At 42.0% G+C, this 14405-nt stretch overlaps 2 protein-coding genes and 6 non-coding genes across 8 annotated transcripts; 1 reads left to right on the forward strand and 7 right to left on the reverse strand.

The window, feature by feature from the left end:
• surf1 (SURF1 cytochrome c oxidase assembly factor) lies at positions 1-6803 on the forward strand. The gene is made up of 9 exons (XM_069183443.1): positions 1-168; positions 375-456; positions 1142-1269; positions 1531-1613; positions 2689-2880; positions 4809-4881; positions 5288-5450; positions 6129-6210; positions 6580-6803. Exons 1-9 carry the CDS (start codon positions 106-108, stop codon positions 6644-6646), a joined length of 933 nt encoding a protein of 310 aa, XP_069039544.1. The 5' UTR covers positions 1-105; the 3' UTR covers positions 6647-6803.
• On the reverse strand, positions 6803-12439 carry rpl7a (ribosomal protein L7a; the record flags this gene model as incomplete). Its single annotated transcript, XM_015339895.2, has 7 exons — positions 6803-7615; positions 7845-7914; positions 9571-9701; positions 10010-10089; positions 11159-11299; positions 11739-11888; positions 12289-12439. Coding segments are annotated over 7 exons (828 nt in total), but the record flags the coding sequence as incomplete, so codon positions are not given.
• On the reverse strand, positions 7988-8059 carry LOC138225018 (small nucleolar RNA SNORD36). Its single transcript, XR_011183562.1, has one exon. It is a non-coding gene; the product is annotated as a small nucleolar RNA SNORD36 (small nucleolar RNA).
• On the reverse strand, positions 9801-9874 carry LOC138225016 (small nucleolar RNA SNORD36). Its single transcript, XR_011183560.1, has one exon. It is a non-coding gene; the product is annotated as a small nucleolar RNA SNORD36 (small nucleolar RNA).
• Positions 10852-10920, reverse strand: LOC138225019 (small nucleolar RNA SNORD36). The gene has a single exon (XR_011183563.1). It is a non-coding gene; the product is annotated as a small nucleolar RNA SNORD36 (small nucleolar RNA).
• On the reverse strand, positions 11495-11564 carry LOC138225021 (small nucleolar RNA SNORD24). Its single transcript, XR_011183565.1, has one exon. It is a non-coding gene; the product is annotated as a small nucleolar RNA SNORD24 (small nucleolar RNA).
• LOC138225020 (small nucleolar RNA SNORD24) lies at positions 11958-12030 on the reverse strand. The gene has a single exon (XR_011183564.1). It is a non-coding gene; the product is annotated as a small nucleolar RNA SNORD24 (small nucleolar RNA).
• A 306-nt stretch (positions 12440-12745) lies between the features above and the next one.
• LOC138225017 (small nucleolar RNA SNORD36) lies at positions 12746-12823 on the reverse strand. Its single transcript, XR_011183561.1, has one exon. It is a non-coding gene; the product is annotated as a small nucleolar RNA SNORD36 (small nucleolar RNA).
• Positions 12824-14405: the final 1582 nt, after the last annotated feature.

Consider the following 14405-nt stretch of genomic DNA (forward strand, 5'->3'; position numbering starts at 1 on the left):
CTGTCGGAAGTAGTTACTGTATCACCAGTCCCCGGAAAACAACCTTGTGGCCGTACAAATGTGTCTTCAGATATAGTTTGTACTGTAGTTTGCTTTTTCGCCAAAATGAGTAGGATCAAATTAGTCTTAATGTCTTCTACCAGAGCTCTGATGATTTTAAGAAACAATGTAAGTAGTTACGCTAGTTTTGCATAAAATTAAATGATATAAATTTGAGCGACATTGTAATGTGGTCTCTGTTTACATGTAGGTTATGCAATTTTTTTTTACAAAGTATTACTGTTTTTCACGACTAGAGTAAGCAAAGGCGAGCCTGTCCTCTTATTCTATAAGAGATGTAGGGTGATGTCGTGCGTTTTTGAATGTTGTTTCAGACCCATCACTTATGCGCCAAAGGGACGGTTTGTGGACGACGCTTCGGTTTTTCCACGCTTCTTAATTTAAGGAATTGTGAGGGTAAGGTTTCTTTCTTGTTCCTATCAGGAAGGGGAAAGTTCCTGAAAAGCCGTGTCTGTTTGAGCATTTACATGCTGTACAATTTGAAATGGTAAAGAAGAGGCGAATTTGATATTTCTCCAAGGGGTGTCAGGGCTTACTTAGGTAATCAGCACAAGATTCTGCTGTTGGGTTTGAGGTGGCCTTAAGTACACTACCCAAAGTATAGTACTGGGTTCAGTTCTGACCTTGAGAGACTGTCTGTGTGGAATTTTGCACGTTGTGCTCCTATTTGCAAGTTCCCTTCCACCTTCCACAGATATGCTGGGTGGATTTGTTTAACGACTCCAAATTGTAGAAACTGCGGAGGAGCCTCCCGGATAAGCCCCACCTAGCTGTGACCCTCAGGAGCACGAACTTACTGAAAATGAATAGGTGATGGTTTCCAAACAAGTACTTTTAACTAAACAACAGGAAGTAACCCAGGTTTGCAGGTGGTGTTATAACCTGATTTCCATACTCAACATTGATTTTTTTCAGACTTACATTTTGTACATTTGGTGAATGTTCTTGTATGCCTGTGTTTTGGGATTAAAAGTCTTTGTTTGAACTGATGTTTATGACAAGAGTTTAGTTGCATGGTCAGGCTCTATCCAGGCTCAGTGTCTGTTTTAGAAGTACCCGCTGCTCTTGTTTCTGTCATTAGGGAGGAATGTCCGACCGTACTCACAGTCCAGCCCCACAGCGGCTGAGACAGAGAAGGGAAACGACACCTTACTCAAATGGTTCCTTCTGCTGATTCCAGCCACCACCTTTGGCCTGGGAACATGGCAGGTATACCGACATTTTCAGAAAGCTATACGCCACACACATACCTATCATTAGATTTTGAATTGTAGTTTTGCACCTACAGTACATAATCCTAAATCATAGCAATGACACACTGCCAAAAGCTAGTTGACCATTTCAACTGTAGTACAGTTCACCTTTGCATATCTCTACCAGTTTCCTGATTTGCGGATCTGAGAATGGTGCACCGCGTGTCATTAATGAAGGAGAACATGGGAAGAGATCTTTTTTTTATTTTTCCTTCAGGTTCAGCGGAGGAAATGGAAACTAAAACTGATCGAGGACCTGCAGAGCCGGACTGCTGCAGAGCCGATTGACCTCCCTCTGGAGTAAGTGGTGGAGAATGCTGCTACGAGCACTAACAACACTAGGCCTGGAGAGTCGGTGTGTCTGCGGGTGTTCATTCCCCCCCCCAGCTCTTAACAGATCAGTGGGACCAGTTAACAGCTTTTCTGACCTCTTTAGGTGCTGCTGCTTTGGACAGACTCAACTGCCCTCTAGGGCCAGGACTGCCACCCCGCTGTTACTTAGCTAGGATATTACGAACATTGGTTCGTAAGATCAAATTTCATCACTTCGTACATACTTGTGAGCTCTGTAGGTCCAACATTAAAGCAGTTATACAAGCTGCAGTCCACATATCAAACGCTTTATAGCCAGCAGCCATATCACCCTGCAAATCACAGTTGGCAGCCCACTGAAGCTCAGCAGGTGTGAGCCTGGACAGTACCTGGATGGGAGACCTCCTGGGAAAGCAAAGGCTGCTGCTGGAAGAGGTGTTAGTGGGGCCAGCAGGGGGCGTTCACCCTGCGGTCTATGTAGGTCCTAATGCCCCAGTATAGTGACGGGGACACTATACTGTCAAAAGGCACCATCCTTTGGATGAGACATAAAGTTGAGGTCCTGACTCTCTGTGGTCATTAAAAATCCCAGGGTGTTTCTGGAAAAGAGTAGGGGTGTAACCCCGGCATCCTGACCAAATTTCCCATTGGCCTTTACCAATCATGGCCTCCTAATAATCCCCATCTATGGACTGGCTTCATTACTCTGCTCTCCTCCCCACTTAGAGACGATGTGTGGTGAGCGTACTGGTGCACTATGGCTGCTGTCACATCATCCGGGGGGGGCTACACATTGGTGGTGGTGGAGGGGAGTCCCCATTACCTGTAAGGCTCTATATAAGTGTTAGGAATTATTATTCTTGCACGCTTGACACCTTGATGAATTAATGAAGGCATGCATCTCTGGCCTCTGATCTAATAATTTTTAGCTTCTTCTGCCATTATCCTTGTTTCTTTCAAGTATCTATAAGGCGTGAGGTGAGCACGGCTGTCACTCGGAGCCGGTGTTCGACACTGGGGTTGCGTATTCACCGATCGCCTCTGCGCGTGCCTGTCTCCCCAGCCTCCTGGAGCTGAAGGCCCTGGAGTACCAGCGGGTGAAGGCGCGCGGCCGCTTCGACCACTCGCGGGAGCTGTACGTGCTGCCGCGCTCCCCCGTGGACCCCGAGCGCGAGGCCCAGGAGGCCGGCAGGATCATGTCGAGTGGAGGGAGCGGAGCCAACGTCATCACACCCTTCCACTGCTCCGACCTGGGGTATATAGCGCCGATTCGCCTGCTGAAAACATCCTTCTAATGAATGAGCATGGAGAAGATACAATATGGATACAATATGCTTGAAGGAGGGCATTTCTGAAGCTTAATGGAGTAGTTTTCCTCTCAACGACTGTTCGTATATAAATACTGTAGTTCAAGTAGGGAGCTGCGTCAGCTTGCGCAGGCTGCAAAGGGTTTATTCCCTGCTGAAAAGAAATGAAAGGAAACCCAACATTTCGGCTGTGGAACCTTCTTCGGGTGTGAGAAAGACAGGGTAGACGGCAATGATTAGGGCGAAGCGGTGGCTCTGTGGCTAAGGATCTGCGTCTGTGACTGGAAGGTTGCCGGTTCAAATCCCGCGGCCGGCAGAGGAATCCTACTCCGTTGGGCCCCTGAGCAAGGCCCTTAACCCCAACTGCTCCAGGGGCGCCGTACAATGGCAGACCCTGCGCTCTGACCCCAAGCTCCTCTCCCTGTCTGTTTGTCTGTATCTCCTTGGAGAAAAAAAGCTGGGGTATGCGAAAAGACGAATTCCTAATGCAAGAAATTGTATAGGGCTAATAAAGAAACATTATTAAGATTAAACAGCACAGGAGAACGAAAGCTGGAAAAGTGGAGGAGGAGGGAGAGGGGAGAGGCCACTCAGGAAGTGCAAAGTGGAGAGGGGTGGAGAAAGGTGTGAAGTCAAAACCTGCATGAGAATAAAGAAGATTACACGAAAATAAGTCTGTCATTGGTTGATGGTGGGGTTGATGGGGATGGTGTGAACCTAGTTCCAGCTCTGCTGCTGTGGGAGCTCTCCCTGCTGTGGGAGTTGAGAAACCCTCCTTTGAGAATGGAGACAGAGAGATCAGTGTGATCATGACCGTCTGAGGTGAAATGAGAAACCATGGGCTTGGAGAAATCTGTCATCTTCACAGCCATAACATGTTCTCTGAAGCGGTCTCTTGGTCTCCTTCCGGTTTCCCCAACGTAGCTAGCTGGGCATTTCCTGCAAGAGATACAGTAAATGAGGTTGCTGGAGGTACAAGAGGTCGCCGGGGTGATCCGGAATTGTCCTGAGGGGCCCTGAATGAGCGTGTTGTTAGATATGTACTTGCAGGTGATGCAGCGAGCTCTGTTAAAGGGGAAGGTGAACAAGAAGTTTACGTAGATTGGGTGGTTGGCGATAAGAGACAAAAGGGTACCGATGGAGGGATTGTCCTGTAAAATGGAGTCGTTTTAATAATGGTCTGTTAGGGTGGTAAGGAATACACCTAAATACTGTATGCATTTTGGTGTGCAAGATATCCTGTTTTTAATAGTGCACTATACAATGTTACAGTTCACTTAGGCCAGTGTTGCCCATTTCTGGTCTGCTGGCCTCCTAATTGATTCCTTTAATTTATTTCATAACTTATCTAGACTTGTGGATTGCTGGATTCTACACTATGTCCTACGCTAGTCAGGGAGCTTCAGAAATGCCCTCCTTCAAGCATATTGTATCCAGCAGCTTCAGCATACAAAGTCTCTCCTCAAACTACCCTTATTTCTTGCTAAGAATGACGATGTATCAAACAAGAGTTAATGTTTTCAATTTTGCAGAGAAACCACAGTTATACTTCAGGCAGCATACCTGAATGTGGAGGACCCCTGACACTCAGAAATCGGTGCAGGGTTGATACAAATTCCAAATCTGAATACTTTTTAAAATATGCCCTAGCACGTCATTGCAGAAATGAAATATGTACGCTGCAAATGCAATACATATTGAATCAGTCAGAAGATGGAATGGCAGTAAAACAGCCGATTTGAAACTAGCCCGATGTGTTGACAGTTGTTCCAAAATGGTGCACCAATGTGATGACATTGTTTGAATTAGAATTAAAAACATTCAAAATAGCCTTTTGAGTTAGGTGTTGGGTTGGTCATGTTGTTTTTTTTCCTAGAATCACAATCCTTGTGAACAGAGGCTATGTCCCCAGACAGAAGATTAATCCAGAAACACGGCAGAAAGGACAGGTATGAGTTCAGAAACATTGGAAGAAACATTGGAATAAACCGATTTTAAGGATTCGAAAATATTCCAAATCAAGAATAAGAAATAGTTTTAAATGAAATCACCTTGTTCCTACAAAAAGTGTTGAAGCTGGTGCAGAAAAGTGATTTAATTTAAAGTTGCAGGTTCTTTTTTGTTAAGAAGTGTGGCGTTTTACAGCACATGTTACTGAACAAAAATGCTTCAGTTTTACATGGTTAGCAGAATAATCCAATTTTAAAATTCGTCAGATTAAAGTTTTTTACACGGATTTTGATCAGTATGTTCTTCCAGTCACTGCAGTGGTTTAAGCGTTTCAAGCTCTTTAAGAGCGACATGCTCTTTTGGAATTCTGTCTCTCTCCTGTTCAGGCTGTTCTGTTGTCTGTAGATTGACACGGAGGTGGAGCTGGTTGGTGTGGTGAGACTGACTGAGCCTCGCAAACCCTTTATTCCTCACAATGATATTGATGGGAACCGCTGGCATTACCGTGACATAGAGGCCATGGCTGAAGTCGCTGGGACAGAGCCCATTTTCATTGATGCCGACTTTGGTGAGGTCTCATAAATACTAGAGGGATAGAATCTGCTTTGTTTATGTCTTTTTATAATGTAGGGCTTTTGGAAAAAAATCATCGTCCTATTACATGGTCGAATGCAAGAATGTTTATTTGTTAAATTTGTAGTGTCAAACAAATTACAAAGTTCAGGTGTCTGTGAAGCAGAAGTCTCTTTATTCATATGCATATGGAAGTCCGGCTTGCAACCACCAGACTTAAAAAATAAGTAGCTGAAGATGGTCCTTTATACCTTAAAACACAAAGAGTTACAATGACATATTCTAAACAAATGATAAGAGAGCAACATATGCCAATTAATTATATCTAAGTTGCAAACTTTCTTTTCATGTTCTGGGCGTATAGCCAGCTTACCAAATACATGCCCCTTATCTTACTGACCAAGGACAGGCAGCATCTTTATATATATTTGAGCACAAAGCCTAATTCAAGCCACTAGACTGCATAGTTGGCAAAAAAATACAAAAATAAGAAATTATATTATTATCTCACTTCCTGGGCAGCTCTCTTATCTTCAAATGTCATGGAATATTTCAACACTGTCCATTTTGCTCGTCTGTCTTTGTGTACTTAGTAATTGGATAGTTGTAATAGGCAGTTGTGTTAACAGTGGTTTTACAGTGTCTGCTAAAGCTATACTTCTGTATCTCACAGTCAGCACAGTCCCAGGAGGACCTATTGGAGGGCAGACTCGAGTCACCTTGAGGAATGAGCACATGCAGTACATCATTACATGGTAAGGACAGCTGGGAAGGCTGCAAGCGTTCAATTTTACAGGTGGACAAAGGTAAAAGCAATTATGGCCTTAAAATGATACAGTTCTGGAAATGAAGGACTGGGGTCAAGGTCCAAGAAAGAATCCGATTTAAAGGAATGCCCAGAGGCTGTTCAGTAATGCTAGATTAAACATCATGTGTTGATTAAATGGAAAAGACAACAGCAGCCCACACTATTCAATAATACAACCTGCCAAGTTATCTTTTCATGTATCAAAAATGTCTGAATACCTTACCTAATAATTCAAACAACTTGTGGACAACCCAAGTGGCTTGGAACACTAATATCTGAAAATATTTACAAGTAAAAGGTCTTCTTTCCTTGCTAGGTATGGTCTTTGCATAGCTACGTCTTACATGTGGTATAGCAAATTCATCAGAAGAGTACCACTGTAAGATTTGGAAACACCTGGATGGATGTCATACTCTCATTCTGCATTCTTTTGGTCAGAAAACTGTTCATTTATACATGGTCATATCTTGAATGTAGTTATCTATAATATCTGTTCCAAGTTTTTCAGAATTCTTTCAAATAAAATTAGCATCAAAAGATTATGAACTGCCTTCATTTTTTATTGGCATCTGCATTTGGTCCTTGCAGGCCACAATCTGGCCTTCAGAAGAAATTAAAACACCACCGTACTATAATAGTGTACACCTTTGTGTTGCCTTTCACAGCTGAATGCTTTTTGGGGACCTCATCTCAGACTAAAATGACAAAATTAGGAACAAAGCACTTGCTACACCTTGATACATGTAACATTTCTCCAAGTATGTTTTTAATTAAGATAGTGTCTGTATAAACCTGGATTCAAATTAATACTCCACAAGGAATGTAAAACTGCACCATGTCAGAGAACTATCTTGAATTCAGAGAAACAGAATTGACTATTATAAAGGCTGCAGTCAATATTAAAAACTAAAATTAAGTTTTAGGATGATATGCAAAGATGATCCGAGTATATAATTAAGTCACTGAAAGGTGAAAAAAGGAGCCGAGAACCACTGAGTGGATAATTATTTCTTGGGCAAAGAAAGCAGGTGACTGACATTAAGGTACTAATTTTGCATTGGCATCGGTATAATAGTTGGCAAACAAGGTTCATACATCCTTAATGAATCCTGACATATGGTTAAGCATTTGATTAGACACTACATGTCAGTTGTACATCATGAATTTTCAATAAGGCTGAAGCAAGCAGATTTTTTTTCCAGAGTTTTATTTTATATACACAACAGGGAACCTCAAGCATTGTGTATTTAACCAAGCTTGGTGGCCAGTTCCTTGGCTTTAGCCTTCTCAAGCTTGGCGATGCGAGCGGTGGACTTGGGGCCCATGATACCGCCTCCCCAGTGACGGCGGATCTGCAAGAGAAACAACTTTGTCGGTCAGTCTGGCGAGAGAGAAGCCGAGTGAAGAAATAACCTTTTCTTCAATTCAAAATGAAAACAGGCCCCGCAGAGATGCCCGAGATGTTAAATGAACCAGACAAAAAGTGGATTAGAACACAGGGAATGACTTGCATTAGAATTTCTTTTTCAGATGGAATGTTGTATAGTTCTGCTTTAACAAACAACCAAAATCCAGTCTTACCTCCTCATATCTGTCATTGTAGTTAGTCTTGACAGCTTCCACCAGCTTAGCCAGGGCACCCTTGTCCTCACTGTAGAAGAATTATAGATTACTGATCACGTAAAGAAAGGTACACAAATCCCCAATTCAAACAGTTGAAACCTCCTGCTCAGGGTTAAAAAGCTCATATATAGCTACACGGTGCTTCAGCTGAAGAAATTCAAACATCATTGCCAGGAGGTTATTCATGTTCCCAGATCCCCCATGAACCCTTTGTGCACTGTTTAGATTTTTGATATCCTGTGAATTGTCTTTGAATTGATTTGAGGCCAATCATGATCGCCTTCATTACAGAAAACGTTTAATTCCTTCAGTGTCACAGCAAATTAAAACTAGGGTTACATCACTGTTCAGAGCACAAACAGGAGATCTCAAATTGTAACCATTTGCAGTTCCTCTATCAAATACGTTGCCGTGGTGCTCATGTAGCCAAATCCGAATTTCAGGTTAACTACCTTCCTTTAGTGTCATGAAGCTCCAGTTATCTAAACCGGATTAAATGGTTGGTGCATTTATTACCCGCCAGAAGGAAAACATGCTGAAGCAACACACCATAAATCACGAGACAGATACATAAAGTTGATGTATGAATTTAAAAGTTGACTCATCGCTTTGATAAAATGTCAACTAACACTTCATTCCAAGAGGAATACAAAAATCACTGTAGAAATACTGTAACACATTGCTTATCAACACAAAATTAGATATCGGTCTAGTACACGGCCAGATTCATCAGCATCCACTAAGCATAGCCAAAATGAATTCAGCAATAACACCTGAATCAACTGACAACCCTTATTAAAAAGCTCAAACCTTTGCTCAGCACAAATAAAAATAAAAGACTGGTTCAATGCCAAATGTTATGTGAATTACATTCTCAGGCCTGCACTGATGAATAAGTACATCAGAAACATGTCTAAACTAGGTGCCAGCATATACATAGAAATAAAAATTCTACCACAAATCCCCAGTATAACCTTTCAATCATTAGAAAAGTACATTTTTTCAAAGTTTTCAATCTGCTCTAGTCTGAATGACTTTTCCAAAAACTGAAAAACCCCTCACTCCCTATTTTAAACTCAATGTTTTGGAAGCCAAGGGTGCATCTCCATATCCTTTCAATCTGTAAGAACTTTCAAACTTGCAGGAATATACACCACTCCTTCTAAACCCAAAAGGCAGAAACCTGAAGCTAACATCATTTTGAGGAGAAGCTCAGAATATGAAAACACATCAAAGCCTATTCTGTAAACACAAGGGCACAGGGCAGTGAACAGGTTTGTAGTTTATCACAGAGCCACAGAGATCCAATTCACAGAGCTGTCCATCAAATCTAGCAGGAAACTGGCAAAGGAAACAAAATGCAAGTTTAACCGAGATGCCAAAAGCCAGAAATGAACCCATGACCCTGGAGCGTTAAAGAAGCAGTTACCTGTCACACCACACCACCACTCCAATCAAAAGTTTTAACAGTAGTCACGCATTGGTTAATCTGCTGAGATGAAGGACTAGTATTTGAATTCCAGGCAAAAAATACACCAAAGATTTCAGATTAGTAGGGATAATATAGAATAGATACAAACTGTCCTCATTTTCACTCTAAAACGATCGTGCAGTCAAATCCCAGCACTGAAATAAACCATAGCCACTATTTAATCCCAGATATTCATTTTTGTTCCATACTTACGGGTTGATCTGTGTGAAGGCAATGCAGGTGCAGGTCTTCCTGTGCACCAGCCGACCCAGTCTGGCTTTGCCCTTGACGATGCAGTATGGGACGCCCATCTTCCGGCACAGCGCAGGCAGGAACACCACCAGCTGCAAATCCCAAACCCAGTCAAGGTTAACAGGAAAACCGCTTCTGAGGTAGCTTGATAAAAGTAAGACACTTCAGGAATAGCCCTAAACTTTATGGCTGTTACTCAGGGTTAAAAAGCTCGTGTTTAATCTTCATTGAGAATCAGGTGAAGAAATTCAAAACATCATTGTAACAGCCAAACATTTTCTAGAAACATGAGCTGCAGGTGCACACACCCCTTATCCCTTTATCTGTGAGCTGCTTTAAAGGAGCACGGTTGAAAAAGCGACATTTAATGAATAACCTGAATGCTATTTAAACTCTTTACCTCAATAGGATCCACATCATGAGCAATGACAACCAGCTGGGCCTTCTTGCTTTCCACCAGAGTTGTGACCGTGTTCACACCTGTGACGACAACAGCTTGTCAAATTCCTAATCTTAAGAAATCTGAACAAATCTCCAAGGCCCGACAAAAGGAATATGGCTGTGCACCCAGAAGCTGTCAATAGTTAACCCTTAAATGTGAAGTAGGAAGCCAGTACTGTGGCTTCTTTCAAAACAACCTGGATGAGGTCCTTGGATCAACTACCAGCTACCTAACAGGATAGATGAGCTGAATCTTGTCACACATTCATGTAGGTATATGTAACATTCATCTTGGGCTGGTGCTTAACAACTCCTAAGGAGTGTCTGTCCATACTGTTTCTGTTTGAGTATCTCCAGTCAAATATGACAAATGACACACACAAGTGCATTAATCTAACCAGTCATTTAAAATGACAGGAAATAGCACTTTAGTTCACCTACATATGGAACAAAAAAGGCAATTTACATATGCAAACCCATCGTTTAATACCAGATGTCAATGAGAAATGTCTACAATTTAAGACATTGCCTCCTTTGGCATGAACTTTGAAGACATTTGGCCTTTATACTGCTTACTATGTGGCCATCGTCACCAAATAAGACATATAACCCTAAATGAAGTTTATTACTCTTTTTACATAGCACTGCACTACTTTGTCACACAGTAACAACATTTTTCCTTCCATGGTAGTACATTCACAGCAGCTCTTCCAGAACTAGGTATGAGAAGTGCAATGTTTTATCACTGGTAATACTGCCCATCACTACTGTGAGAATATGTACAACCTTTTAATTTTGGCCAATGCTCAGGGTTAAAAAGCTCAATTGACTCTACATTTAGGTTTCAGATCAAGATCTTCATCATTGCATCAGCCAAAAACCAACAACTAATACAACAGAGAAACCAAAATCTACCTCACGTTTATGTGAGCTCACACGAGAGACAAATTCAGAATTGTATATTTAGAAATCCTCCAAAAATGCCACTAAAACCTTTTCATGAATACCACTAAAAAAAACACCACCTATGAAAATAGATGCTGTTTAACTGTCTTTTTCCCCCATGACTTGGAAGAACGATACAAGGTCAGCAGGCCCATAACCTCACCTGCTCTGAGAACTGGGGGCCTCTTGGTTGGGGTGTCTCCTTTGCCTGCAGCCTTCTGCTCAGCCCTTGCCAGCAGCCTCTGCTTCTTCTCCTGCTTGGTCTCAGGCCTGTATTTGTGGGCCAGCTTGAAGAGCTGGGTGGCTGAAATGCACAGCAATGGTCACTCAGCTGTTGGAACCGTTAAAGACAACCTTAAAGTAGAAGACTTTATGCTTCAAGAATAGCAAATTCCAGTGTATAACCAGTACAAAGCAAGCTAAAGTTATGACACTAAAACATAAGGTTGGATTCTTTTGGCCACAGTAAGACCAATGGACATTGGAGAGAAGGGCAGGGTGCATCAGCGATCTTGGTGGGTATATCAGCACGCAGTACTCTGATAGCAAATATTATCACATCACCTGCACAGCCTGACTGCAAACACTACCCAAGTTAAATCTCGGCATCTGTTTTTATTCAATAGTTATGTGCTCCTAGGTGCTATGCTACCCTTTCAATGGCAAGGCAGTCTTACAGTAGGTTCACCTGGAATTAAGGATGAAAATCAGGCTGCCACACGGAGTGGACACGGAGGACGTACCCGTCTGGCGGTCCAAAGCCTGGGTGAACTGGTTGATCGCGGGTGGCACCTTCAGACGCTTGTACAAGATGGACCGCTGACGCTGCAGCCTGATGTAGCGAGGCCATTTCACGAAGCGCGTGAGGTCCCGCTTGGGCTGGATATCCTGACCTGTACGGATGGGAAAGACGATTTAAGACTGACCGAAACCCGCTTATTAAAGCGCAACGGGGGAACAAGTGCATCAGAGATCTTGGTGGAAAGTTGTCGGCATTGCTTTCTAAGATAGCAAATATTCATTACATCATCTGCACAAGGTCGTCCACAGGGCTGAGACAATGAAGAGAGAGGTACTGTAACTTCAAACCATGTGCCATCAACTCCAAAGAAAATTCAGAACTGAACACACCTCAAGAGTGGTGACATATGGGTTAAGCCAGCTTATCAATTCATCAGAATTGTGCTCTAAACAACCCCAGAGCACAGCCTGACTAGTTAAATTCAGTTTTTACCAAGGACAGCCCAATAGACAGAAAGGATTATGCTATTTTCAAAGGGGGGCGAGACTCACCGATGCCAAAGTTCTTGGGCCGCTTCTCGAACAGGGGATTCACCACTTTCTTGGCCTCCTGTTTCTTGGCCACGGAAGGGGCAGGTGCCACCTTCTTACCCTTAGCCTTCTTCCCCTTCGGCTGCGAGGACACAGGAGAGCCACACTTTAATCAGGCCGCGACTACACAAAGCTGCAGATTCTCCACACCAGTCTGTATATTGAGGGCAGTATTGGTCAAACTATTTTCCGGACTTCAACTTCCATTCAAGATCGGAATCAAAGCGCCTTACTTTCGAGACCCACGATGTGGCCCTGTCCCACCACAGTATTATGGGTTTGGGATATCTCTCATCGTTGTCCAGTTAAAAATGTTTTGATCTCCACAGGCCAAGTGAGAAATGTTCACTAGCACTTATGACCCGGTAAAAGCACTACTCCCGCCCTGTATGGTGGGGTCACCTGTAGAAACGCGGCTGGTGCTCAGGGTTAAAAAGCTCGTGATTTTTTGCTCAACACTCAAGTTTCAGGTGAAGAAATTCAGACATCATCGCATCAGCCATTAGCGTTTCCGTCATGCTTCTACCGCGGTGTAACTAGACAATAACGACCAACACACTTTCTACAAATCTGCACACGTTAGGAAAAAGCTCCACATACACAGTTTCAGAAATGAAATCAACTGTTAGGATCGCACAGCTTTTCAGTATTTCTGTGGATTTTTATCGGACACATGTGAAACCTGAACGCATCCACACGTGAAGGCCTGGTCTTGTCACTGCTAACGAGAGTCCTGTTTGGTCAAATAATCACGAAAAAGTGACCCCAAAAAGCTAATTACGACTAAAAACCCTTAAAAGCAACCACAAAACGATTTCATATATCCTCCACAATACAAAAAACAACTATTAAAAAGCTAATCGACATGGCCCAAAAGCAAGTATACCAAGTTATTAAAAATGCTTTCCCCCAAAAAAGTTCTCCATCTATCGCATTTTCAGGTATCATCGATTCTGTTGGTCTTTACTAATCGGAAAAATTGTCAGAACTGCAATTTATCTAATTTTTAGGGGGGCTTCTGCTCATTGGGGAACACACAAAATTCTGTTAAACATAATAGAATTGTATATCGCACTTTTCGTAAAACTATGCACTTATAGGGAAAGGAGAACTTGAACACAACACATTCGTCTTAAATTCTGCATGATTTAACGCTTAAGTAAACTGATGTTATAAGATATAAAAAGCAATGGTTCTCCCCAATTCAAGATGACGGAACACTCACCATGTTGGATCAGAGAGAAAGGAAGAAGGGAGCATTGTGGGAAATATAAGTATCGGACACAAAACAACGCGAGATTACGGCTCCACACCATTACGTCACACTGTCGCTAACCCACTCGATTGGCAGTTACTTTTTAATTGCAACAACGAAAAAATACAAATACAAACGAGTACATATAACATTTCAATAACATCGTCAGGGGTACATACTGTAACACAACTGCACTTTACAAAAAAAAAGATTAAACAGGGTAAATAATGATTAGGTCCGCACTGCTTTCATATTCCTACATTTAGAATGTCTATACGTCTATTTTAAACTTCAAATACGGATCTCACTTTATGCATAGTGAGTATACTAACTAACGTACAAATACCTATTATTTTAAATGATTATGATTTCAATAATTATGTTACAATTTAACATAACATCTCTTTCTTTAAAAGTAATGTCAATATTAGACTCTGTCTTTATAAATCTGTGCAGATCAATCCAGAATGTTTTAACAACAGACCATAACCAAAATATATGGTGTAAAGTTTCAGGTCTACTTTCACAAAAATACTCTGTTATCATTTATATTAATTGTAAAATATGCACAACAACGCTCTTTACGGGGGAAATTCGATGAACGGTTTTATGCGTTACCCCCTTAACCTCATTAGTTATACAATATTTGATATCACCCACATTTTATTCCAATCGATTAGTCTCCCAAATGAGGTGGTACAAAATAGTTTCAACTTGCAAAAGGGATCTTAAAAGAGGTGATACTTCTCTAGGGATCACATTGGTTACAGTCAAGTATTGATCAGACTTAATAGAATAGAATATCTCTTCACAAAGTTAGTAT

This window comes from Lepisosteus oculatus, chromosome 24 (genome assembly GCF_040954835.1).
Source record: "Lepisosteus oculatus isolate fLepOcu1 chromosome 24, fLepOcu1.hap2, whole genome shotgun sequence".
Taxonomy (NCBI): Eukaryota; Metazoa; Chordata; class Actinopteri; order Semionotiformes; family Lepisosteidae; genus Lepisosteus; species Lepisosteus oculatus.